The sequence below is a fragment of the Apostichopus japonicus genome, chromosome 1, assembly GCF_037975245.1.
Source record: "Apostichopus japonicus isolate 1M-3 chromosome 1, ASM3797524v1, whole genome shotgun sequence".
In the NCBI taxonomy this organism is placed as follows: domain Eukaryota; kingdom Metazoa; phylum Echinodermata; class Holothuroidea; order Aspidochirotida; family Stichopodidae; genus Apostichopus; species Apostichopus japonicus.
This window is the reverse complement of record NC_092561.1, coordinates 4,894,139-4,921,082: the sequence shown is the minus strand read 5'-3', so window position 1 is coordinate 4,921,082 and position 26,944 is coordinate 4,894,139. Positions and strand designations below refer to the sequence as shown.

Genomic DNA, 26,944 nt, shown 5'->3' with positions numbered 1-26,944 from the left:
TACTGTGAGACAGATGGTTTCATTTCTTGAGACAGAGACATACTATTAGGACTATAATGGCACACATAACTTTGAGTCGGCAATGCTTTCATGTCTTTCCCAGAACTTTATTTATATATATACGTTGCTGTCTGTATATAAACATACACTGAACGCATGTCAATCAGTAACCATGTAGAGCAGGTCCATATAGTCACTAAGGCATCCCGGTTCTGCGAATTAACGCTCTCTAGCGTGTGCAGTGACATTCGATATTATTTAATCGTACAATGTAGACAAAAATCGTGATGCATTCAACGTCAAGGTCAACAACAATCAACGGCCAAGGACGCATTGGCTCGATAATATTTGTCTATTCTGTTTTGCCGTGTATTTTCATATGAAATTAAAAGAAAAAAAAAGTAAAAGAAATGAACATAGCGTTGGTAAGTTAATGCGGTTATATTTTATTGACTTTTATGACACGTAAACCAAAGGACACCTTTCATGACATATTAGCTCACAGTACATTTTGTACGCGAAGCACTACCTACATACCACAGTACGCGTTCTAGCCCTGACTTTTCGCAGATCAGACTGGGCGAAGGGACTTGCAGGAGCGACAACCCCGATCGAGTAAGAGTAACCAATGAAACTAAGAAAGACCCAAATTGATAAGCGAATGGCAAGTTCAGACCCGTACCGTGGTGCATTATTTGTAAGTTGAACTTATCAAATACTAGCCTAGGCCTATATAAATATGCTAGTTAGTAGTGGTGAGCTACGTGGAACTTGGTAACAGTTGATAGGTCTATCGTATGTAATAAAGTTAGTTTGTAGAGGCCGGGTGGGAGAGAGAGAGAGAGAGTCAAAGAAGCCATGACACAACCAGAGTCAGAGCTGAACTGTGTTTTCTCCAACACTAAACTGCAGACAGCAGTACAGTACACCAGCTGCAAGGAATACCACACAAACATTAACATAACAATAAAGGGAAAGTGCACATAACAATAACACCAATTAGATGGCATGTATTTCATGTAGTATAACTCTTAGTCTTTCACTACATACCATACCCTACAACTCCCCCATACAAAGAGTGACAATAATTCTCATGGGTTCTTAAATGTAGCCTGACAGCATAAACTGAGCTAGTTGCAACGCGATGGAATATCATGTTAATACATATATACTGTACAGTATATCTACTGTACATACATATTCTGTACATACATAATAGTATTTTATGCTTTCATTGAAATGTGATTTGCATTTCAACTAGGTGATTGTCTTTTTCTGCCTGTAGGCCTCAGAAGCTTTAATTTCTATCACATTCTTTAAAGTTATTTATGTTATATTAGTCTTTACAGACATGAACTGTCCAAAGTGTCACAATTAGCCTCTTTGGTAGCCACGTGCAGTTCGTAGTGAATATTGCCTTCGATCATGATCAAAGTGGCTGTTGATTTGTAGTTTGATTAAAACCTTTTGTTGGCTGCATTTGGCCCTCTCAGTGTATATTGAGAACCCCTGGTCTAGGCTATGGTAAATAAGAGGTGTAGTTACATTTGGCGGGGAGGGGGAAGGGGAGGGGGATGGGAAAATTAGCAGACTTCTTCAAGATTATAATCTTTTTATGACATTAAAGGTATGCTGTATTGGCCACAAATATATGCTAGATATTCAAATATGCATGGTCATCTTTGGTCAAAATTCTTAAACTGTTTTTATTACAACCTTCGAGGAAATTTACTCACTGGGGCATTCAGTCATCTTGTGTGTTCCTTTAAACTGTCTGAGAACAATTTGGAAAGTAAAGACCTCCAGGAAATTACTTTTTGAAAACTTCTAGCAATAATAGCATGCATTAATTTGGGGCCTATACTAACTACCCTTAAAAGTGACATCTCAGAAAAATATTTGCTGTTGAAGTTTTCTTGAATGCAAACAATAATGACACCAAAAAAAAATAATCCTCCAAATTGTACACAGAGTGCAGTTTACATTTTACTAATTTATTTAATTTGCAAATAGCACACCGGGAAAGTAAAAAAGAATAGGGATTGAAACATCAATTTTTCGTCTACGTAATTGAAAGAATTTAGGAATTTGCAAACACTGCAACGACCTTGAAGAGCACTCAGGTCAGTGAATGACATTACCATGACGATCTTCAGATTGTAGTGCACTGTTCAGTACAAATACTGTAGCTGTATGTGATTTTCATGTCCGCAGTACTGTTAAATATTTTAGTTTAATTTAGGACAATATTCCTGACCTAAATCTAGATAACCGATTTGTCATTGTGTTTCTTGATAATCTCACCACGTACTGTCAACTTTTACATACGTGTAAAAGTTGTATGGAATTGTGCTACAAAGATTTTGCATATCTTGAAAGTTAATACAGAGTAAATCATGACCGATTATCAAACATAACAATGATTTAAAATCCTCCCAATTCGTTTTTGTTCTTGCAGTTACCGTTCTAAGATGCCCTCCTTCAGCCAGTGTATTGTACAAACTTGTGCAACTGCGACTCGTAAAATTCACTGTCAGAGAAGAGGTTTCCAAAGATTATGTGGCTTAGTGACAGTGGTCATCCTCATATATACATTTTATCTCTTTAAATACAAAGATCAACAACAGATCACCTTGAAAGATACAACACCGAATAGGTAACTAAGAGTGAGAGGTTTAAAGGCATTGAAGACTCGCCCAAAACCGCGTGCGGCCATCTGAAAAAGTTAACTGATGTTTCATCTTTCACTGTTGTTTCTGTTGCTTGCAAGTGACGTTTTGTTCGTGTCGCTACAAAATGCAGACAGTAATGAAACATGATACCTTGTTATCTTTAGCTGGACCTGAGATGTCCATCTCTCTACCGTTTATACACTTTTATGTGGGTATTGACCGCAGCTGTATAAACTGACTGTACCCTAGTGTCTAATTACCGACGGTAGCAAGTTGTGTGTGTATTTTCTGGGATTGATGGTGGTGTCTAACACTTCTGATACACCTTTGAAACTAGATCAGATTACTGACAGTAGACGTTTCTTTTTGCGCGAGTCTTCACACCCTTTAAAATACCATCATTTCTTATTTAAAGGAGTTTCAGACTCTACCTTCAGTCATACAGTAAACCCGGTACATTCAGAGTACCATTCTAAGGTTGGCCAAACATGTTTTTGAGGGTTGCCAAGAAAAAAGAAATCAGTGACAATTTTCGTGAAAAATTAATGCTTTAACATAGATCTTCAAAATTGCAGTTCATATAATGTTCAACACTTTTCAATTTTAAAGCACCCTTAATTTTATCATATAAAAATTTCTTAAAAAGAGGGGAGGGGGGGGGGGTGTGGGGCGGAGGGAAGTGAGAGGTGCAGGATATTTCAAAACCAGTTTGAGCTTGTGGAATTTTACATTTTGAGGTTGAGAGTGTTTTAGTTCAACGTCAGGTAAAGGTTACGACAAGATCAACTTGATATATTGTGCTGGTAAATATCAGTCAATATCAGTATTGTATATTTACATAGCACCATTACAGGTAAATACTATGGGTCCTGGCATGAAAATGCTGTCTTAAGTATTTATGACGTAAAAGTCTTTCTTCGAAGCAAAGCAGGTACATTCAACAGAAAGAAAAACAGCTGCAGATCTAGTGAAAACTTTTATTGCCACCTGCAATTACTGTACCCTAAACTTGAAATTTTAATCTTTTTTACAGTACCTTCTTCAAAGCAAGCAAAGAATTTCCACAAATCAGACAGATGTAATCAGTACTGTACAGCATTTTGCAATTTTTGATTTCCCTGTGCTAATAAAAACTTAAAAATTTCATAACATGTCTTCCTGTATATCATGGCAAGGAATCATTAAGCCTTTGGGCTTGCTGGTTGTTGTAATTGCACTGACAATACACTAAGTTGATTGAAAGTTGGTTCGAAATGTTTTGTTAGATGCACAGTTACTTTATGAAGCACTTATGGGGGAGGGGGGGGGGGGTGAGGGACAACTGCCTACAGCTCAAATAACATGAGTCTATTTAAATTCTGTATAGCCGGCCCAGATGAACACAAGTTTGTTCCTTTCTTTGCAGATCAATCATTGAAGCTCAGAGCAAAGCAATAACCACTGCCAGTTTATATAGGACTACAGTCAGGGAAGCTTTAGTTATTGAACATTTGTTGAATGTGTCGACTTTGTCGCATCATGGGGAGGAGGAAGAAAAAGAAGAAGAAGAAGAAGAAGAAGAAGCCAGAAGAGAATGTCAACCCGGTCACAACGTGATCATGATAAAGACACACAAAAGTGGTAGCTCTACATTGCAGAACATTCTACTGCGTATGGCAGAGAATAACCATCTTCGGGTGGCTCTCCCTAAAGAGGGGGTCTACCTGAACGATTTCCAACGATTTCAACGGGATGTGATTTACCTGGACGACGGAATGAAAAAGTACAACGTAATGGCAAGCCACATGAAAGTGACCGCTTCGGATTTCCCTGGTGAGAAAATTTGAGTAGTTTGGCCGGGCATCCCTCCGTTTCAAATAAGAATGAAGAAGACTTGAAGCACTTCTTAATTTCTTATTTGGTCTGAAAATTCAAATTTTGCCCTTTTAGCACTACTGTGATTAAACTTAATCATTCCTTAATTTAATTTTCATTTTAATGCAGTCTTAAATAGTGTGATTAGTTTGAATCTTAATTGATATTCAAATTATCTAATTGTTTATGAAAATTTAGCAACAAACTTGGAAAAAACTAAATATATAACATGCAAAAGGGACAATCCTGATTTGAATGTCAGTTTTACTGTGTGGTGGAAATCGACACAGAAAGTAACTTCTCTTTAGCTATGAAACAGTCTTAAATGGTCAGATTTGTTTAGGCCAAATGACCTTTAGGTCTGTTCATCTTGACATGATCCATGTTCCCAGTTCACGTAAGTTAACTCCTTGTCTCTCTCACCCACCCATTTCCCCACCACCCCCCAGCATCACTTTCCCACATCTCAATCCCTCTCACCTCCCCACCCATCCCCCACACAAATCCCCTGACACCTCCAACCTCCACCTTCCCCAGGTACCTCATCATGGCAATCAACTTGCCCCCCCCTTCCCCCATCTGAAAATTTTTGTTGTAAATTTCCTCTGTTGCACTTTTCAACTACACTACCGTTTTTTTCTCTTATCTCTATATTAGCCATAACGGGACTCATGGAGAATGGCACAAAATGGCTGTCTGTAATGCGTAACCCCGTCAAACAGTTTGAGAGCCTCTACACATACTACGGGTGGCATAATAACTTCCATGTTGGCCTTCACGACTTTTTGAAATATCCAGTGAACTATTTTGCACCTTTCCACACCAGCACAGGCCGAGTGAGCAGCCGGAATCCAATGTGCTATGATAACGGGTTGGACGCTCGTTTCCTCGAAGCTGGGAACCCTGCCGTCGAGAGGTTCATCTCCCTTCTGGACAGTCAGCTGGACCTGGTTCTGATAGCGGACTATTTCGACGAGTCGCTCGTACTTTTGAAGGATATCTTGTGCTGGTCTCTCGAGGATGTGGCATACATGGTTTCCAACTCTAGGATAAAAGAATCCATCGTGGAGCTCACCCCAAAAGAAGAACAGGCCATCAAGGAGTGGAACTGGGCAGATCAGTTACTCTATCAACACTTCAACAGAACGTTGCACGAAAAGATTGACGCCTTTGGCCGAGACAAGATGGTGGAGGAGGTAGGAAAGCTGCAGCGTCTGAAGGAGAGCCTGAAGGCAGACTGTGTCAGGGAGAAGCTCACGTCTGGAGACAAGAGGGTTTGGTACCCACAAGGTGTTAAAGTCAACAGTTTTATAGCTAACCCAGATGCCAGAGACCCGTACCTGTGCAGCCAGCTCTGCAGACCGGAGCTTGAGTACCTCGATAAGATGAGACGGATCATGGATGCTGGAGATGGTCGTGACCGTAGCAACCAGCAGGCAGTCTCATCTTCCAAAGATAACAAGTCGAACAATGTGCAAAGCCCAAACAAAGAGGAAAGTTTAGCTGCTGTTATAGTACTACCTAAGACAGTCGACAGTGGTATTAAGAGCACAGACACAGGGAATGAAACACGGTCACAGATTGTGCTGGAAGGGAAGGAGAGGGGTGTTAACGGTGTGTCCGAGGGTGGGGCAGGTCTACCGAAAGCAGACGTAAGATCGAACCATTCAACGGAACTGGGAACGAAAGAGCTCCAATCCAAATCGTGCATGCCACTGGATAGGGTCGTCATGATCAAAACTCACAAATGTAGCAGTTCAACGCTGCAGAATATTTTGCTGAGGAGGGGGGAGGACCGCGACGTCTCCATCGCAATTCCCATGGAAGGGGTCTATTTCAGTCAAGTCTACCCGTTCAACAGAAGGTTCATATTCATGGACGATGGGAAGAGAAAGTACGACATCATGGCAAGTCACATGAAATTTGATCTCGGCAAATTCCAAGGTATGGTAACAGTCATTATTACATTGGTCTATAACTACTATGTACAATAGATCTGATGGTTTCTATATTTATCGGTGTGTGTGTCAGGAATGGTGCTTTTGAAATGTGGCAAATGTTGTTGAGTACTACAATCAGGTTTTTAATATTCTTCAAACTAGTGGAAATTTTTGCAGACACTTTCCTCTCAGCAGATGATACGAGTTTGGTATTTTTGCCAATTAAAGTTTTGAAATGAAAATGATCGATTCGTCCATTGCCAATTGCCGTGGTATTGCTACACTTTACAAAGTTTGAGCAATTTGCAGCATCTACACACTTGAGAATGTTAGCAGTGGCATCTGTCACTTAAAATTGGTCCATTATTCCAATTTATGTTTCATACACTTGTCAAATATTGAAAGAGCCATGGACAGTAGAATTTTTTTGCAGGGTTTATCAGTTTGGTGGGAAAATTACATTTTACTGTCAGGTTTGCAATAGAATAATCAATTACTCCAGGCAAGTTTTGTGAATTAAATTGTCTTCCATCAAGCATTCACAAATCTGGTTACATACAGTACTTAGTGTATACATAAGTTCATTATTTTGCAGAAAATTTGAATGTAATTTATACAGGGGAACATGTCAACAATTTTGACAGCATTGTTGATATGCCCTTCATCAAAGTACAACTTAATATTATTGCCAAACATCTGCCCATTTTTTTTTCATTTAGTGGTGAAAATGAAACCTTTCAGACCAAGGTGCAGAAATTGATTTTCAAATGTTGATTGGAGCTTTGATCACTTCAAGATGTTAATTAAATATTTGGCATTTTTTCTTTGTTGAAATATCAAATTGTCATCTTTATAGTACTTAATTGAAACTTCAGACAGAAACGCCTTGATATTTAACAAGTGTAGGTGACATCGCTCTTGAGTGAACTGACATATTCATCGATATATTACTCTGCGTTAAATAAGCTGGAAGTTATTTAATTGTATCTATTGTGTGCTTCTTTGATCTAACAGTTTACTTTTTACCACAGTGGTAAATGAGTACGGTCTTTGCATGTGTATAGATGCATGTACTATTTATTCATTTATGGAAGGCCAGTAAAACTTATTGCATACTGTAGTTTCAAGAAGTGTGTTGTATGATTTTGTTAATATCGAACGTCGATCGTTTAGTTTTCTTCAAATATGCAAATTTTTAGAAATGCCATCCTTCAACTGGACATCAGCCCACCCGAATATGTTGTAGTCATGTGGGTCCCCCGTACAACATTTTTCATGTAGTGCTCAGAAAACACTGATTTGCATACATATGTTATTTTTTCTTAATGTATAGTTTTTTGACATACAACGTTTACCTCCAGCATTGCTGTTTATTAATATACAGATGTTATTATGATGGCTTATTTTTTTTTTTTTCCTTTCAAGTGCCTTCTTATGATTTTGATATTTTATTGACTCCTAATCAACAGATCTCAAAAATGTGATGAATGCTGGCACAAAGTATCTGACGATACTTCGAGATCCGGCCGAGCAGTACGAGAGTATGTACACCTATTACGGTTATCACGGCCGCTTCGGAGCGGATCTCCACACATTTCTACTCCATCCCGATCTCTACTTCGCAAACCGGGAGCAACGACAGTCCTTGCAGGCCGGACGGAATCCAATGTGCCAGGATAACGGCTTCAACGCCCGTTTTGTGAAACCTGGTGACACCTCCGCGGAGATGTTCATTTCTGCTCTGGACAAGTGGCACGATCTGGTCCTGATAGCTGATCACTTTGACGAATCTCTGATCCTGCTGAAAGACATGATGTGCTGGGAGCTGGACGATGTAGCGTACCTAAAACAGAACGCCAGAAGTAAAGACTCTGTGGTCTCGCTCACGGGCGTGGAGCGGGAGGCGATCCGGCGCTGGAACTGGGCGGACACTTTACTGTACGAGCACTTCAACAGGACCCTGTGGGAGAGAGTGGCGGCGTATGGAAACGAGAGGATGGCCAAAGACGTGGCGGCGCTGAGAGACAGAAACGAAGAACTCTCAAAGGACTGTGTTTCCAGAACGATGGATCGAAGCGATCCCAGGATGTGGTATCCAGCGGGGATCAAGGTCAACAGTTTTCAGTTGAATGACAAAGCTAAAAATCCACATTTATGTAGTCAGTTGACCTTGCCAGAGCTGAAATATCTGCAAAAACTTCGATCAAGACGTTCTGAAAGAGGCTAGCCTAAAATATGATAAAAATTTGGGAACATCTGACAAAGAGGCAATATTTAACTTTAGTTTCATCGCTACCAAAACAGAAATAAAAAAAAACCTTAATGAAATTCCATTGTAGATATAATAGATGTATATAAAGGTGCCCATGGTGGATTGTTGAATATGATTTGATTTTTTATGTGTGGTCAAAAATGCTGAATTTAATCTTGATTTCAAGGTGCTCACAGGCTTGTTCGCATCCGTTATTGCAAAGAACGACAGGTTTGAACGTGGCCGTGTTTCTGAAAACCCTTGATGCAATTTCCCTTACCTGCCCTTATCACTTTAAACTGGCTATTCTGATGTTAATATGCTATTTACAGTAAAAAAATTGTACGACAAGACAAATTTTGATACCAGTCCACATAGCTGCCTTAAACTTAAAGTAATAATATTTATTGTGTGCCTGATTAACTATTACACTGTACACCAAAAGCTCCCCTCTCTATATCAATATCTTTAGTTTATCACCTTTAATCATTACAAGTACAGGACTATACCATTGGGGCAATATGCCTGTGTTCAGTCATAGCACATTAAGTCCATAAAGGGGCATTAACAGAATAAATACTAAATATCCAAACCGTTAAATTTTGTCTTTCTTTTTAGAATATAAGAGAAATGTCGTAACCAAATCTGTATGGTATAACAAATCCGAGATTTTATCAATAAGCTCTGCAACATCCAGGTTAACAACAGGTGCTCCAATACTTTTGGAACTCGGTTGAATCCCATCAACACTACAAATGTATATATATTTATTTCTTAAAAAAGTGCATGTATATAATGTCATCCACTGCTTCTTAAAAAATAATAGTAATAATAATAATCAGCAGTTATTTTTACGATGCTTAAACGATTATAAATTTGGGAGATACTGGCAAGGGCTTCTGGATTACAACATACACGTAGGGTGGCTACCAATTCAACATTTTTATTCAAAAATTTGTAATCTCTTCAATTTAGAAAGCCATTTCAGATAGGAAAACCGTAGAATGTTCTTAGAGGAAATATCAACCTTACTATGAATCGGCCGGGTATCGAACCCGGAACCTGCCAATTGCTAAGCCTAATTGCTCAAATGCCACTGCCTTTATGCACTCAGCCACAGCACCGGTAAAAAAACTGTCTGCCCATTTCATGGGAAGTATTTATTTTTTTATTACAAAAACTTATTTTTTTTTTGTATTTGTATAATTTTGTTTCGAAATTTGCGGTAAACGAAATCAAGACCAATATTGGACAAATGGAATCCACAGGCTTCTGTTAAAAGTCCATCCATTTTATGATTCATTAATTTATTTACACAAGTAAAATGAACAATTGAAAACTGACTGGCCATTATTCTTGCAAAAGTTTATTCATATTAAAAGGTACTGTATCGTACTGTACTATAATCAGAGAGATGGCCAGTACTTGCAGCACAAAATATAAAATAAATTATATTTTATTGCAACACTGAGATGTGATAGTTGGTTTTTCATAAATATTTCATGCTGTTAAATAAAGAAACCTTTCATTTTGAGTAAGTGTGAAAAAAAGAAGAAAGAATGTAGACAAAACTCAAGAAGCTGCTTAGAACGGAAGGTTTTTGGGTGGAGGTGCGTTATAATTCTTGGATCTGTTACTGATTATAGCAAATTCCTACAGATGTAATGTGATATTAGAATCAATAATGTTGCTCTTCAGTTTGATATTATATAGTTATAGGTTAACAGGCATAAAGAATTCCAAGTTATAGTCGGTGCATTTTCTTCAAATTAAAAGAGATACAGAATATATATATATATATTTTGCCTCTTTCATAGTTTTGAAATGATTTGAAACAGTGATAATACTGTACCCAATTCCTGTGGTCAGGTCATGTTATGTACTTCAATAGCACATGTTGAAACCACCAACCTAGTTACAAAAAAATAAATTAATAAACATCTTGATCAAAGAAGGAAATGAAAGAGATGGTAGCAATTGTGGCTCAATGTTGCCATGTTTGAAATTATTCCAGTTGGAATGTTGTGTCACTAGTATTAAAGTAAGAAAGATCCTTAAAAATGTGACATCCCAGATGGAATAGTATTTTCATCTCTTAGCTATATGAGGAAGTTGTTCCTCAGCAGGGTTCCTTTTTTTTTAAATAATCACATAGGGCTAATAATGATGGGTGTTTGCTTCTGACCTTGAACTTTTGATTTTTGTGATCATGTTATGTTAATTTTTATAGAGAAATTTTTCCAGATTTCACTCTTTATTATTAATTTTGTTTGGGGGGGTAGGGGAGGGAGTGGGGGCATATGTGTGACAAAATGATGTGAATGGCTATTAATATAGACTTGATTGATATCAATCTCTTTGTTTTGACTCATAAATATTTTGCACCTGTCCTTGAACTTGATTAATGGATAATATAGAGAAAGAGGAAAAAAATGCAAAAAACAAAGGTACATAAATTTTGCCTTTCTTGTATTGTTTTAGCAGACGATGCCATTTTATGTATAAATTAAGTTTGTGTTCAGTTAGTTCCAGGTTGCGTGTATGGAGCTAAAGTTATGTATAAATTAAATCAATACAAAAAAAAACATGCGTGCTGCATACTTCATCATCCTTTGACTCAATTTGGATTTATAGGTAATTTAATTTTCTCATAAGTAAAGATGTTTAAAAAATAACAGAATTAACGATATGTAGAGAGCTTCTATGGTCCAGATGGTACCCCCCCCAGTGGCTGAGCTAGGGGTATTGGTCAGGAGGGGCGAGATTGGTCTGTAGGGGCTCTATTTAAGCGGAGCGCCACCACAGGTTGGTGCAGAGCGCACAGAAATTTTTTGAGTAAAGATACTCCCTAGACCGCCGGAGATGACCCTTTCCAGGCCTGGCTAATTTGCAGATAAACGAAGAATAAATAGGTGTCATCGCCAAATTACAGCAACTGTATGGAAGCTCCGCCACTGCCCCCCCTTCAAGTTTTGTAAGAAACTCCAAAGTGCCCTTTCTGTAAAAATGTACACTTGTACAGTTTTTTATGATATTTTGCCCTTTTGTTGTTTAAAAAGTGCCCTTTTTGAAAAATTAAATGTGAATTGTAATTAAAAAAAAATAACAATTAATAAATGATAGAAAGATTGTATGATCCAAAGGCATCTCCCCCTCCCCCCCCCCCCCACTGTTTGTGAGAAACTCCAAAGTCCCCATTGCTTTAAAAACTTGTACACATTTCCATTTTACTTCAATTTTAAATTGCCCCTTATGTTATTTAAAAAGTGCCCTTTTTGAAAAATTGAATTGTAATTAAAATAAATTTATAGTACAGAAGGCACAGAGGATCCAGTTTGATGGGAAGTTCAGACTTTTCAGGTAAGTTTTTGGTTTACCCCCTCAAACAGAGCCTATTGTCCAACTGCCCCACAAAGTTGGTACCCACCGACCTCCCCTCGCCCCCTTTCCCCTGTGTGCCCACTCCAATCTGAACCGTCTTTTGCTGCCTTTGATAATGATAATCTTCATATTATGTATAATTTGAAATTTACTTGCATTCACATGATAGTCGTTTACCAAAAAAAATATATTCCAAGTAAGTTTACGTTCACAAATTGTATATCACATTGCTTGATATTCTAATGTATTGATATCCGTATTAAGGAACCATGCCTCGAATTTAATGCAGGCCAGCCTGGGAAATAAAGGTATGAATTGACTTGGAGTCAGTTAATTGAGCAGCAAAGCCACTTCAACATTTTTGTACAGTGTTTCGAGACAACTGCATTAATAGATGTATATACGCATAAATTGGTTTCACTTGAATTAGTTCTTAAATGTTTGACGAGGACAATAATTAACACCTAAACTGTGCCCAAAGTTTAGATTTTATATTATAACCTGCCATAATGGTCCCTTTATTGGTAAATTTTCTCTTCGAATTTTGGTTGACAAAAGTATCATTTCGAACATGTAAATGACTGTTCCTTACATAGTTTGATACAACCCCAGAAAACTTCCAGCGAAATGCCTTTGAATAATAAAACACTTCACAAAAACTTTAGCAACCAATATCGTGCTAAACTTTGGAGGTCACATTGGTGATTTTATATTTTCAGTTTTTGTTGGGCCGAAAGAAGGAGTGGAAGTTTTCTTTCGTGAACTTCAGTTGTTACAGTGACACGTATAACAAACTCACAATTGTAGAGGGGAAAACCAAAGTAAGACAAACTCCATTGCTGCATGGCACGAACTATTTAGCAGAATTTGCCTTTGTCAATGGTCATAACGTCCAGAGATGCAAAATATGTGTACGGTAAGCAGTACAGTAATCATAATCCATTGTACATTTTAGCATTGTCACGACTGGGTAGACGTATCCTACGGGAAAGACTGATAATATATAGTGACAGATAGCGATGTGTGGTAACGTTGTCATTCTTCCTTCGCATATGGTAAATGTGGTATTTTACTAAATGTGTTGTTTTTTGTTTGTTAATTGTCTTTACGAAGGATTGTGGGAAATCTTCGTTGCATTTTATGAAGTCATTTGTCTTTTCGTTTCGAAGTTGCTTATGCCTCTGTTATTGGTAGTGAAAACACGCGAGTGAGACTGTGGCCGTGCTTTCTGCGTACAATAACATGACGTTCCTTTGGAGTTGGCTAAGATCATGTGTAGTATCTGTATTCAGCCATTCTGCTAAGATCATGTGTAGCAGTATGTTCACCTTCTAGGGGCATCGTGATACACACCTAACGATCACAGTCTCGAGTAAGGGGACTGGAGTTGAGAGCTGATCGGTCGGTTAGTTGGTTGGTTTTACGTGCACAGGTTCTTCCATGGGTGACTTTTCTTAAACAGTATGAATGTCCTACTGTGTGTAACTGTAAGTAGGCAGTTTACCCTAGCCTAGACTGGAAAGAATTATTGTAGCCTGTGGAGTGTGGGACTCAGTAGGTTAGTTTATAGGGTATGATAAGCCTAGTCTAACTCTTAGTCTAACACAGTAGCAGTAAAAGCCCCATGACACATTCCATGTTCACAAAATAACTGATCCCTCTCTCTCATAGGCGTAGGAGCCTAATTTTTTTCGGCATATTGCCCGAATTTTCACAAATTTTTTGGGTTGGGGGGCTGCAGCCCCCAGCCCCCCGCTTTCTTAGGCTATGCTCTCTCTACAAACATGTTTTGGTACTACACCGCAAATAATCACTCGATCAGGAAGATGTACTTTTGCCAAGAAATTTTGGCATTTTCTCAGAGATCAAGCGATTGAATGAAAAATTCAAACCAAAATAAAGGTGTCACATTCTTTGTTACCGTTTTGGTGGAGATGAAAGCATATATATGTGTCTGATTAACGTCGACTTCATCTGGACCAAAACAATAACAAAGAATGAGGAACCATTGTTCTGGATTAACTTTTTCATTCACTTGATCTCTGGGAATAGTCCAAACTAAAATTGGCAGGAAAGTACATCATGATTTGTGATTATTTACTCTGAACACTACATAGTGTACCGTGAAAAAGGTTGTTTAGACTGTCGATATTCAATGCGTATTGGGGTATAATCCTAAAAATAATAATATACTCTTAAGGTGAGTGTAATCTTTGAAAGCTGGATCGATATCTCTTTCTGCGACTTGCATGGTGGTTTAGGTAAGGTGGTGTAGGTAAGGTGGTGTAGGTAAGGTGGTGTAGGTAAGGTGGTGTAGGTAAGGTGGTGTTGGTAAGGTCGAGTACTGTGTTCTACTTGGGAGAAGTTAGGATCATTTCGCGAGATTTCAAAAGGTCACGTAATAATAATAATAATCAGCAGTTATTTTTACGAGGCTTTCAAAGGGACCACAAATGTGGGAGAAACCCGCAAGGGCTTGTAGATTACAAGTTACATGTTGGGTGGCTTCCAATTCAACATTTTAACTAAGATTTGGAATCTTTTCAATTTAGAAAGTTATTTCAGATGGGAAAACCGTCTGTTAGTCATGCATGAAAAACCCACCTTACTATGACCTGGCCGGGTATCGCACCCGGAACCTCCCGATTGCTTTATGCCACTGCCTTTATCCATGATGATCCTGGACAGAAGCATTAAAACTTAGGGTTGAAAAAAAAGTCATAGTTCAATGTATTACAAAGTGAGCAAGTTTTAATACTATGAATAGCGGTGTGTCTGGAAAATGTATCTAACCAATTAACATATTGATATGACATTTGGATGATTGCTGCATTGATCTTTGAGGAAAGGGATCTACGTATGAAGATTGATTTCTTTTCGTTACTGATGTTTGTGGATATTTTTCAAGTTTGCAAAAAAACAAACTTGGAACCAAAATGCGTCAGAACTCAGAAATATATATCTCAATTTACTTTGACATTTAAAAAATACTTTTTGTACTTTTTGTGATGCAATGAAATGTACCAATATTTAGTTGACCTAGATACGTTGGCAGTAGCAGACATACATCTTTCCTGTGTCATCATAATTTACATTGTCAAGCTTGTACAACAGTTCTTTGGTACTGTACCACATGTACAGTAATAATCAGTTCTAAATGTATATATGCAAAATTTGCTAGATAAGCCTAAACACCACCAACCTACAGGTACAAATATTTAGACGATTACATCTTTCCTGTGTCATCATATTTTTTGGAATTGTCAAGCTTGTTCGGCAGTTCCTTGGTACTATATGTACAGTAATAATCAGTTCTAAATGTATGCAAAATTTGCTAGATAAGCCTAAACACCACCAACCTGTAGAAATCTTTTTTCACTATCATCAATTTTGGCCAGTTTCATATTGAAATTACTGTATCGTTTACGGTGTTTATAATTGAATGCTTCAATTATAAACACCGAAAAGAAAATTTTCATTAATTTTCATTAATTAATGTTAACGAGCTCTGTTACAATATCCCTATTATGTTGTGTATATATATACAGAATACAGATTATTATGTGATCCATGTACTGTTTGTACATGTATGATATGATCATATGTCCACTATGATCATTCAATAGGAAGTTCAATTTCCTGTTCTAACAAAGACTTGTGCTGTAAGATAGAAATAGAGTTTTGATAGTATTGAGTCACGGCAATTGGTACACCTGTGTTTATCTACAGTACAGTGTGGTCTGTATACTGTACTATGCCAGTACAGTACCATGCAATGTTACAGTACAGTGTGTTCTGTACTATCCCAGTACAGTACCATTCAATGTTACAGTACAGGCTGGTCTGTAAGGTCCAGTACATTACCATGCAATGGTATAGTATAGTGTGTTCTGTACTATCCCAGTACAGTACCATTCAATGTTACAGTACAGGCTGGTCTGTAATGTCCAGTACATTACCATGCAAAGGTATAGTATAGTGTGTTCTGTACTATCCCAGTACATTACCATTCAATGGTACAGTACAGTCTGGTCTGTACTGTCCTGGTACAGTAGCATGCAATGGTACAGTACAGTGTGTTCTGTACTATCCCAGTACAGTAGCATGCAATGGTACAGTACAGTGTGTTCTGTACTATCCCAGTACATTACCATTCAATGGTACAGTACAGTCTGGTCTGTACTGTCCTGGTACAGTAGCATGCAATGGTACAGTACGGTGTGTTCTGTACTATCCCAGTACAGTACCATTCAATGGTACAGTACAGTCTGGTCTGTTCTGTCCTGGTACAGTAGCATGCAATGGTACAGTACATTGTGTTCTGTACTATCCCAGTACAGTACCATGCAATGGTACAGTACAGTATTTTATGCATTTTATTTTTTTGTCTGTAAACCCCAAATTGGCTTGTCATCCAATAGTATGATATGTATTCCTAGGTTGATCCCAAAATGGCTCCAGAGATGATCAGGTGACCAGTGTTTGTTAGAACTACAGTACAGTACAGAACAAAGAACAGAAACTTATGCAAGTTAAGTCAGTATTATACTGTAAGGGAAGAGTAAAACATACTAAGATTACACTAAGTAATAAGATTACACTAGTGCTACCTCACAGACGATCCGGTGATCCCCAATGCTTCCTGTTGTTTTGCATAGTCTAGAGTCATACCGTGCACACTGCACCATGTCATTCCTTGTTGAGTGTCTTGAGTTCTACAGTACTTACATAGTTGTGTACATACACACATACATACACACACACATACAGTCATGCATTCATGTCATTCACGCATACATACTGTACACACACGCACACCCATACACATGCATAGACACATGTATTGTGTGACTGACATACTGATTGTGACTGACATACTGACATACTGATTGTGTGATTTTCTGTGTTATTTCTCAACAGATACAGTCGCAATCCATAGCAAAGATTACACATATATATTCAGAGAGATGGATGGAGCCTTGACCTGACGGGAGGAGGGTCCTGCTGCATCTAGTTCATCATGGCCCGGTCCATTATGAGTAGCTTGGCATGCTTGAGCGGTATCGTGGTCATGTCGACGGTCCTCATCAGCTCGTACCTGTTCATGAACGCCGGCCCTCCTAGAAAGTCAGTTCATTTGATCCCGAACATACAATACTCAGGGGAGAAGTGAGTTGAAATTTTGTTCATGTGTACTGTATTGAACCATACATTTACATACTGTACAGTATGTGTTTTACAGTGGAAGACAGCAGTACTGTAGATAGGCCATGTGTGTTGTTGTTGCGGTATTAAATAATAATCTGAGTGGACCATGGACCATTATTGAACATGTCAGTAACTCATATGAACTTTAAAGACAATTCAGACAAATTTCAATATTTTTTAAAACGTCGAGTGCTAAGTGATGTCTCTGTAGCTATTTCAGTTTTCCAGAGATTCAACTTTTTAAAATACATGCTGGAATGCTCCTTTAAGGCTAACTTGATGCCGATGTTCAGTTCGTTAGTGCTGGGCTTCGTTAATGTTATTCCATGTTGTTTTGTACGTTCTTGTGTATTCAATTGACCCAAAACACTACGTTTTCTTGGACAACAGAGAACCCTTCGAATGACATTCGATGCAAGTTGTACTCGAAACATTTGTAATGCAATTGGAAAACATGTCGTTTGAGACCATGAAAGTAGAGAGTGTCCTATAGTATAGTACTTTTAATGTTCTGGGCTCATATTAGACTAAATTTCCAGTCACTTTTAATTGATAAACCTCAGCTGATTAAATGGTAATTTCTGACACATTTGAAGTATACAGACTTATATACTAAAGTAAAAACTGGACCGAATGTGCTCAGTGTTTGTTTTGAACAGTCTACAACATACCATATTAATTTTGTGACTAAAATTCATCCATCCTAAATGTCAAAAGCATACAAATTAGTGTGAATACAGTACTTAGTATTCACATGCATCCCTCACCTACAGTAACACGGTGTACCTACTGTTCAGTATCAGTGGGTAACAATGTATACTGTACGTATGGTATGTATGTACAGTAAAAGCAAAACTCTTGATCATATTATCACAAGTGGGTTATGCACTGCTATCGTTGCTACAGGTAGGTGTCGGATTTCTTATTGGAAAGAGAAAAACAAACTTCAGAGTGCAGACTCTCCATTTCCTTTTAATTAATAGCATGCCTGTTTGAGCAATAACAGTGTGCAGGCTGTTGTGCGCTTTATAAACGGTTATAAACCTGTCGTACTTTGTTATGTTAATTTTGGTCCAGCTGTGATAGACATTATGGTGGATAATAGTATGTATACTGTACAAACAACTGCTATAGAGGCAATTAAAATGCTTTCTTTTCCCAACAAAAGAAAAGGAAAGAACAAGAACAGAAATCTGATCCGACATTTTGCACAAATTGGTTGAGTCATGAAGATTTGATATAATTTTCTTCCATTAAAAAAACTATCCAAGTGCATCTCTACGGGAGAATAAAAGGTTTTAATTAGGTTTACTTGCATGGATATAAGTGTAACGTACTGACGTCTGCCTACGGTAATACTGTACTTTAGTTACAATGACAGTTTGATCCTTACGTCCATCAGTGGTGAGATTGTGTTTGTTTGCCTTATATCTGTTTTCACTGCTTGCGTGTTTTGTATGCATGCATGTGTCCATGCGACCAGCGGTTGTAAACACGTTCTAAATCAACAACCTGGGCGATTTGGGGAGCGTTGTGGTCAAGTGGTCAAGGCAATACACTGGCGATCTAAGGATTGCAGATTTGAGTACCGGCCAGAACTTTACGCTGCGTCCTTGGGTAAGGTACTCAATCTCCATTGCCCCCCTTCACCCAGGTGTATAGATGGGTATGTACGAGGTACCTTGTGAAATATAGTTGCGTATGCTGGCTGCACCCTATGGGAATTCCCCCAGGGCACACGTAGTTGTGGTGCACTGTCTTGCCCCTGGAGGGTTTGTTTGAATTGTGCACACTTTGGTGTGTGGGTGTGACAAGTTACAAATGACCAGGGGTTTAGTGACATTGAAAGTCGTGTGAGAGGGCCTTGGCCTTGAACAAGACTGTTAAACTTAAACTTGTTCTGGGCAACCTACTGAAACCAATGTGTTTATGGATAGCTTGTATATATACTAATGTGAAGTGCTTGTGCGGCACACTACAGTAAGACTTATTGGAAATTAGGTTCTTTGAAAGAGAGCCAGCAGAAGGAAATGTTTGCTTCCTTAAATCTTTGACGAAGAATATTTTGCGGTTAATTACGAGGTTAGCCTACTGTCTGTACCGAATGCCGTCATGCACGGTTTATGAAAACAGGTCTGTTGATATTGTGTGCAGAGCCCTTTACATTTCTCCAGTAAATACTGTAGGTAAATATCATAAGAAAGCACACAGAGGGAATGAAAGTTCACAAAAGGAACACAAAACCACTGTCTTTTCAGTATGGACTAAGTTACAGTCGAGTCACAAATCATGGCGGAAAAATTTTTTCTTTCAATGGTTGCCCAGCGATGCAGCAAATTTGACAGTGTACAGTATTTACAATTTTACCGTTTGTAATTAACAATAACTATTTTGCACTGACTTCAATTGATATAAACAGTTTCATACTATTTGCGATCGTTGCTAAGATCCAGTGACAGTACAGTAGGCAAGGGCTTTTAAGTTTTATCTTAGCTAACATCAGGGACGTAGCCAGGGGGGGAGCAGGGGGAGCGACCGCTCCCCCCCTTTCAGTGTCGATTTTTTTTTTAAACTGTCGTTTTTTTAGCATGGTATTTTGTCAGTGCTCTTTTGATCTTGAATACTCGTCAGCTCTGTTAACTCGATTGTAATCGTAGTAACATTCACGCCTACTGATTCAACTACTTACTTAGTTTGGCAGATGCAATTAGCTAAATTTAGCATATAGCCAATTACAAGCCTACAGTTGGCCACTGCATTATAAAATACATATTGCCTACCTAACCGCACTCTATGGAATGTCACGAACTGTATGCACAACAACGTCGACAACGTTCGTTCAATGAGTCGTCCTAAGTTGTTGCTCGAACAGCATGTTATGAAGCTAATCTAGCAATCGTACGTGATACGCACTTCCTATAAATAATTATTACACTGCTAATACACTGCGATAACGATATTTGTTTTTAGGCCACTGCATATCTGGCTGTATTACAAAATATGAAAGTTTATAGTCAGTTAAGTCAGTTAAGTTAAGTTCAGTTAAGTTCGTCAAATGTATTAAAGTCCAGACATTGGACAATAAACAAGAATCATCCTACTGGAAAACTTGTAAAAGAGCACTATGTTTGTCTTTCTGATATATTATGTAAAAGAACATGTAAAAGAATTTAAACAGGAAACAAAATCTGCTGATAATGATATCAAATGATCAGGGCGTAACCAGTATGTAGCACGAGAGTTTCATTCAACACTCTACCCGCCGAAAATACTATAGGATCCGATCTTGTCAGTTTTTTAACATGTAGTTAAGAACCCGTTTACGCAGATAATATTTCAGTTGAGAAAACACTTGAGAAATTTGCATCAGATGGCAATTGTTGGATAGCTCTCAGCCTTCTCTTATTAGGCTAACTTAAACATTTACTAGTTTCAGTTGTATCAAAGACATTTCTGGACTATATCTTTGTATCTACAAGTATCAGAAGTTGAAAAGTAAGACTACTCTGTACATGTACCTTCAGGGGCGGCGAAACCGGGGGGCACAGGGGGCAAGTGCCCCCCCCCACTTTTCCTCAGGTTAAAAATGTGCCCTTTTACTACATAAAACTTGTACTCTTGATCACCTTATTAGGTCAGCGATATTTCAGTAAGAGATCTAATCCTAATTTAGAACTATCAGGGGCGTAGCCAGTATGCAGCACTGTAGGCCCGGGCCTACACTTTTTTTGGCCAAGTTATCTTTTTTATTAAAACACCCATAATTCAAATCCATAAGCTTGCTGGACGAGTTGAAGAGCCTATAGACAGGAAAAACTATTGAAATGAACGTAGCAAGATTATGGCTAAATTAGGTGACCTATTCTTCTGTCATCTATAGGCTATCATTCATATTGCGTGCCGTTTCATTCAATACTCTACCCGCCGAAAAAGACTAGGATACGATCTTGTCAGCTTTTTAACATCTACTTAAGAACCCGTTTAGGCAGATAAAATTTCAGTTGAGAACATTCCACAGTCAAATAAGCCTATCGTTGATTAAGAGACTTTATATGTATATACTTTGTTGCCTGTTGTTGTCACGATCGGCGTTCCAAGTTCCAAAGGAGCCTTTTCGATAAACATTTACTAGCTACAGTTGTATCAAAGACAATTACTGGCTATGGTTGTATCAAAGACATTTCTGGCCTATCTTTGTATCTACAAGTATCAAAAGTTGAAAAGTAAGACTACTAAGACGGGGGGAGGGGGGGGGGGCGTTGATGGAGTGATGTGTATACGCAAATAAGATAATACAATAAGATTTATAAAGGGTACTAAATATCAGGCTGCATCAGTCCAATCGAATTTCTGCAAAGTGCCCTTTGACGTCGGTGCCCCCCCCCCCAGATTAAAAGTGCTTCCGCTGCCCTTGTGTACCTTGCTAATTTTAATACATTATGTATTATTGAATTACGTACTATTTTAACTCGTTTGTTTTTTGGGTTTAAAAGTGATATTGAATGAGGTGTCTCAAGTTAGCAAGAGGCCTGGGAACCAGAATGAACATTGGGAAGGGCCGTTTCCGGCCATCTGGGGGGTTTGTAAAACCCAAAATTTTCTTGTACGCTCCGCGCCAACCGATGGTGGCGCTCCGCTCAGATAGTCGTGCCTACAACTTTGAAAATCCATATCAATCGCAAAAAGTGCTCCCCCCCTTTCAAATTCCTGGCTACGTCGCTGGCTAACATACTGTACTTGATTAGCCAAGTAAATATGGAAAGTTGTCACTCTGGTGATGAAATATTTTTACTGTAGGATAAAATGCTATTTATTTATTAATTGGCTTATATTAACCTTTCTAGGGGTGGGGAGGAGGGTAGGAGAGGGTGGGGGAGGGTTGGGTTAGATCAATGAAATCTTATTGGGCGTTCTGTTTGGCATTGAAAACTTGACAACCAAATTCAGAGAGCTGCTTTCAATTTTTGCCATGATCATGAAATCCCTTTAATTGTGAACACTTCTTTTCAACAGGGTTTGTAGAACGCACCGTAAATCACTTGCAAACATTTCACGTTTTGTTTTTCCGTTCCCAGGAGATTTGTCGCCAACCGCCTCTACGACGAGGATAACGACCAAATCAGAAATGATGAGTGGATGCAGGAATTTGTCTTGAAAGGAGACATTGCCCAATCTCACCGTCAACTAGCAAAGGAGGCAGCCCGGAAATTTGACCTAGCGTCGGCCAGCCTCCCGGACAGCGAAGATGATTACGTAGAAAAGGAAGAACTGGATGGCCGATTGAGTGAACCCTGGAAAAAAATTATTCCGAAAGAGGAAGCAAAAAAACCTGTCGTGCCAAAACTCTTTGCTGCCGTTAGCAAGCAGCATTCTGCAAAGCTTTCAAACTCATCGCAATTGCAAGCAGGAAAGCGTAACAGTAAATCTGACGAGAATTCGGCCAAAATCTGTAAGCCTTTGACCAGTGTGGCCATGATCAAAACTCATAAATGTAGCAGCTCAACTCTGCAAAACATACTCTTCCGGAAGGCAGAAGATTTGGAGTTGAGTATCGCCATTCCTAGGGAGAGCGTCTACTTTGGCAGCCCGTCGTTTTTCAGTCGGAGGTTCATATTTTTAGACTTCGGTCAGAAGAAGTACAACATCATGGCCAGTCACATGAGATTTAAGAGTCTGAAAGGTATTAGCCCCTTGGATCATTTTTTTGAAAATTTTTCAGAATATTAATGAATTTTACTCTGACATGGCATTTGTCAATGTCTCAGCTGACATCAGTACCTTCTGTGGACATGTTGGTAGACAAAAGAGATTGTGCATGTGTGATGGGTGTGGGGGGGGGTGTTGGCAAAAAGATTAAAAGCATTACCCCCATAATCCCCCCCCCCCAATCCTCCCTCCTTGAGATAGAAAATCAATATGTACATTGTAAAATAACGTACTGTACGCCTCAATTTTTTAATGACCGACATTGTTATAGGGATTAAGGAAGTGTTTCGGCTATTACATACATTTCTTATGGCACCATGTCAATCTTAGGAAGGGGTTGCTTCTGCATCACTGAAGCCAGACTGAATTGGGCTTAATCTAAAATTGCTCTTGGCATTTCAAGACATTTCTGCCGGTCTGTAGTGATAACGTCACTTGTCAAATATTTATTCAGCTTGGCTGCAGCAGAACATTTGCAGCTGCTGCATCTTTTTTTCTTTGACACAATGCGTAAGTGTACAGTGTACAGTAAGTGTTCAGTGTACAGTGTTGGACAGTTATTGGACGGAAGACCGGCACAGCATTATCTATCTAGATTTTACTTTACACTTTTCGGGCAAATTTTCAAAGAAACAAAACAAAAGAAAGAAGGGAAGTCAAAGCAAGGTGATCCCTCTAACAAAGAATGTCTGTTTTCCTTGGTAAAAGTTAATGATTAAAATTTGCGGCTCTAGCTTCTTTACATAATCTGGTTGAATATTGATGAATTCCTGGACATACAGATTATTTTGCATATTGTGTACTGTAGGACTGATACATTTTAATATCTCAACCGGTGTTGAATATCACACAAGAAAGTTTGGTGCTGTTTTACCAAAAACAAAACAATAATTGCTATATGAATTGTCCTTAAATTAGAAGTTTAGTTTTAGTTTAGTGTGTGTAAAAGTAAGTTGGCCTGACGTAGTTTTAGTTTAGTTTGATTAAAGAATAGTATAATTAAAGAAAGCATATGTGAATTGCACTTTTTTATTGTCTGGAGAGAAAATATTTCTTTGCAGCTTGAAGTTAAAAGACACACAGTACAATTTCTTTAGCAAGAGTTTTTGTCTTAACTTAAGCGATGATATGCAACCAACTGTATTGAATCACCAACTCTTGCTTTCTTTCACTTCAGATGTGGAAGAGGTGATGGCCCCCGGGGCGAAATACATCACCATCTTACGTGATCCTGCCAAACAGTTTGAAAGTATTTTCACGTATTACGGATGGAGGATGCGGTTCAAAGCAGATTTACATCGATTTCTCCAGCGACCGGACCGGTATTTTCAATTATTTGAGCCCAGGTCCACGCGAGTCGCTGGCCGCAATCCCATGTGCTACGACAACGGTTTGGACGCTAGACGTTTAACGCCGGGCAATGGGAGATTGGACTCCTTCATCGATATTTTAGACAATTGGTACGACTTAGTCCTAATCGCAGAACACTTTGATGAATCTCTCATCTTGTTGAAAGATCTCATGTGTTGGACGTTAGACGATGTGGTCTATTTCAGTCAGAATGCCCGGAACAACAAATCGGTGGTACCCCTGTCCCGGGCCGATACGGCTGCGATACGCAGCTGGAACTGGGCCGACCAAAAACTCTACGCTCACTTTAACAAAACTCTCTGGGAGAGGATCGAGATCTTCGGCAGAGATCGTATGGACCAAGAGCTACAGTTGTTGGCTGCGAAGAACCAAGCTCTGTCGAAGGATTGCATTGGTAAAGTCATGGAGCAAGGTGATAAACGGATGTGGTACCCCCCGGGCATCAAGGTCAATAGCTTCATAGTCAACGAAAATGCAACTCATAAACAATTATGCGAACAACTCACACAGCCCGAACTTGACTACCTTCACAAATTCAGGAACAATTTAATAAAAGCTTTCCAGAGACAAAAAGCTATTAGTTGAAACTGTGATATATGGGGCATGGGAGGGGAAGGGAGGGGGTTTTGAGGCAGAGGGGGGTGAGAGGAAGTAGGGATACAGTGTGGGGGTTTTAACATCATCCCCATCGTGCTGTAATGTGAGTATAACATTTGCTATCTTATTACTAGAAAGCGTTTAAAGTGACTTGAACAGAAAGAGGGAGAAAAAAATGCTTTTATGTATAAGTAAAGTTTTATAAGGTATATATATTTCAATAATTTTTAACATTTTTAATTATAGGAAATCAGAAATGTTAAGCCCCACTCAGTCATTAATATTCATGAGATGGGAACCAAGAAAAAAACATTGTTTGTTGCCAAAAGTTGTTGAATGAGGGGTTCATACATGTGTAGATCTATCAGTTTGGTTTTATTTTTGTATGTTTGTGCACTTCTAAGTATGCAGGCTTCTAATTAAGTAGAAAATATGTTTCATCTTAGTATTAGTCAAAAGGAAGCATTCCATATTGGACATTCTGTTTGTTCCACATGTCCAAGGTTCTTCAGCAAAGATACTTTTTCTCTCTCCTGAGATGTACTGTATAACATTTTTAGTTGCTTTAAATGAATCGGGACAAATATGTTAGTCAGCTTTGTTTTTGTTAACAAAATGTCATCGTCAATACTTGCCATATCATATATGTACTAGATTACCTGTGTGCTACCTAATTTGCATATAAAATAATGGGCTGAACCTTTTATTGTCAAAAGTCACTTTGACAGGACTTTTGGATGCCAGGTTGGGTGGACCTAGGGTAAATTACATCACTTTGAAGTCTGCAATTGTTTGCTTTCATATGGTGGATATGAGAATATTTTATTCTTTATCCCATCTTTCCGGGGCCCCCCAGATTGGCCTCATCTGGTCCTCTCTTTATCAATGCCGGCACTTTGTTGATTAAAGGATTGGTTCAGGTGTTTGACATGTCTATTTTGTATGAAAGAGCAAAAAAAGACAAAAGAACAGTGAAGAAACTACCATGATAGCATGCTCTGTTAAGGAGATATGACACTTTGAAGATATCAACATTTCTTTGAAAATGACTGGTGTAGAAAGACTTACTGTGAGGGTGTGATGTCACATCCTCACTTCCTTAACATTTGTTAATATTTTTCTTTAAAAATTATTTACATTTTTTAACACATTGGAAAATAATATAATCAAAAATTCTGCAGATGTTTAATCTCAAATACTTCCTTTGACAAATATGAGATCTCCTGACATATCTTTTGGTTGAAAGTCATGAAATCTCACAAAATATTTAGAAAAAAACAACAAAGATTTTTCAGGAATGTGACATCACAGCTAGTCAGATTTCAGCAGTTTCTACACAATCTGCTAAAACTTTACACTTGAATATCTCTTTAACCGAAAAGATATTTGAACAGTTTTTTCACCATAGTGTTTCTTTTTATTGTCCCTTTTTCATATAACATAAACATGTATGACAACTGAACCAATCCTTTAACAGCTACTTAGGTGGGGAAGGTAGGGTGGGACCAGTACTTCAAGATGTTGGTATGGAATAGCACATCAGATGGGCAAATGACGTTGTCATGTATCTGTTTTACTGAAAAGAGTTTTATGACATGTATGTAACGTTATAATGTTGTACTCTCCAGGCAATGTGAGCACATTTTTGGTATGAGAGTTATAATGTTGCACTGTCCATGCAATAAGAGCACAATTTTTGGTATGAGAGTTCTTTTCTTATGCAATTTACTTTGGAGTCAAGAACTGTACAGTATGGAAAGGGAACATGTACTTGACGACATTTACTGCAGGTTTACCGTTTAATTTGATATTTATAACATTGAATTTATTTACAGCAATGTGTGAATTTTTTATAATTTCCTTTGTACATCTCTTTTGTTTTTTTTTGGTGGGGGGGAGGGGGTGTACAGGAGGGGAGTGTCAATGGTGACGGAAGGGGCATAGCACAATGAGTTTTATATAAG

The 26,944-nt window shown here is 38.4% G+C and overlaps 2 protein-coding genes across 6 annotated transcripts; both read left to right on the top strand.

Moving 5' to 3' along the window:
* Positions 1–159: 159 nt before the first annotated feature.
* On the top strand, positions 160–9,582 carry LOC139962217 (uncharacterized). Of its 3 annotated transcripts, none has more exons than XM_071962261.1 (5): positions 160–425; positions 2,459–2,656; positions 4,078–4,484; positions 5,184–6,470; positions 7,936–9,582. In XM_071962261.1, exons 2-5 carry the CDS (start codon positions 2,472–2,474, stop codon positions 8,691–8,693), a joined length of 2,637 nt encoding a protein of 878 aa, XP_071818362.1. In that variant the 5' UTR covers positions 160–425; positions 2,459–2,471; the 3' UTR covers positions 8,694–9,582. The 3 variants fall into 3 exon arrangements, with proteins under 3 accessions (XP_071818362.1, XP_071818421.1, XP_071818401.1); XM_071962300.1 differs by lacking the exon at positions 160–425 and adding an exon at positions 447–697; XM_071962320.1 differs by lacking the exon at positions 2,459–2,656 and having other exon boundaries at positions 162–425.
* A 3,430-nt stretch (positions 9,583–13,012) lies between these two features.
* LOC139962448 (galactosylceramide sulfotransferase-like) lies at positions 13,013–26,822 on the top strand. 3 transcript variants are annotated; one of them, XM_071962452.1, is made up of 4 exons: positions 13,013–13,153; positions 17,019–17,267; positions 22,382–22,986; positions 24,190–26,822. In XM_071962452.1, exons 2-4 carry the CDS (start codon positions 17,119–17,121, stop codon positions 24,966–24,968), a joined length of 1,533 nt encoding a protein of 510 aa, XP_071818553.1. In that variant the 5' UTR covers positions 13,013–13,153; positions 17,019–17,118; the 3' UTR covers positions 24,969–26,822. The 3 variants fall into 3 exon arrangements, with proteins under 3 accessions (XP_071818553.1, XP_071818637.1, XP_071818729.1); XM_071962536.1 differs by lacking the exon at positions 13,013–13,153 and adding an exon at positions 13,174–13,503; XM_071962628.1 differs by lacking the exon at positions 13,013–13,153 and adding an exon at positions 13,174–13,585.
* Positions 26,823–26,944: the final 122 nt, after the last annotated feature.

Excerpts from the sequence above, each read along its gene's own strand:
- LOC139962217 (XM_071962261.1), top strand. The coding sequence starts at position 2,472 with ATGCCCTCCTTCAGCCAGTGTATTGTACAAACTTGTGCAACTGCGACT. Across the intron at positions 4,485-5,183 it reads GACCGCTTCGGATTTCCCTG|CCATAACGGGACTCATGGAG; the intron begins GTGAGAAAATTT and ends TCTCTATATTAG. Across the intron at positions 6,471-7,935 it reads TGATCTCGGCAAATTCCAAG|ATCTCAAAAATGTGATGAAT; the intron begins GTATGGTAACAG and ends CCTAATCAACAG.
- LOC139962448 (XM_071962452.1), top strand. The coding sequence starts at position 17,119 with ATGGCCCGGTCCATTATGAGTAGCTTGGCATGCTTGAGCGGTATCGTG. Across the intron at positions 17,268-22,381 it reads ATACAATACTCAGGGGAGAA|GAGATTTGTCGCCAACCGCC; the intron begins GTGAGTTGAAAT and ends TTCCGTTCCCAG. Across the intron at positions 22,987-24,189 it reads GAGATTTAAGAGTCTGAAAG|ATGTGGAAGAGGTGATGGCC; the intron begins GTATTAGCCCCT and ends CTTTCACTTCAG.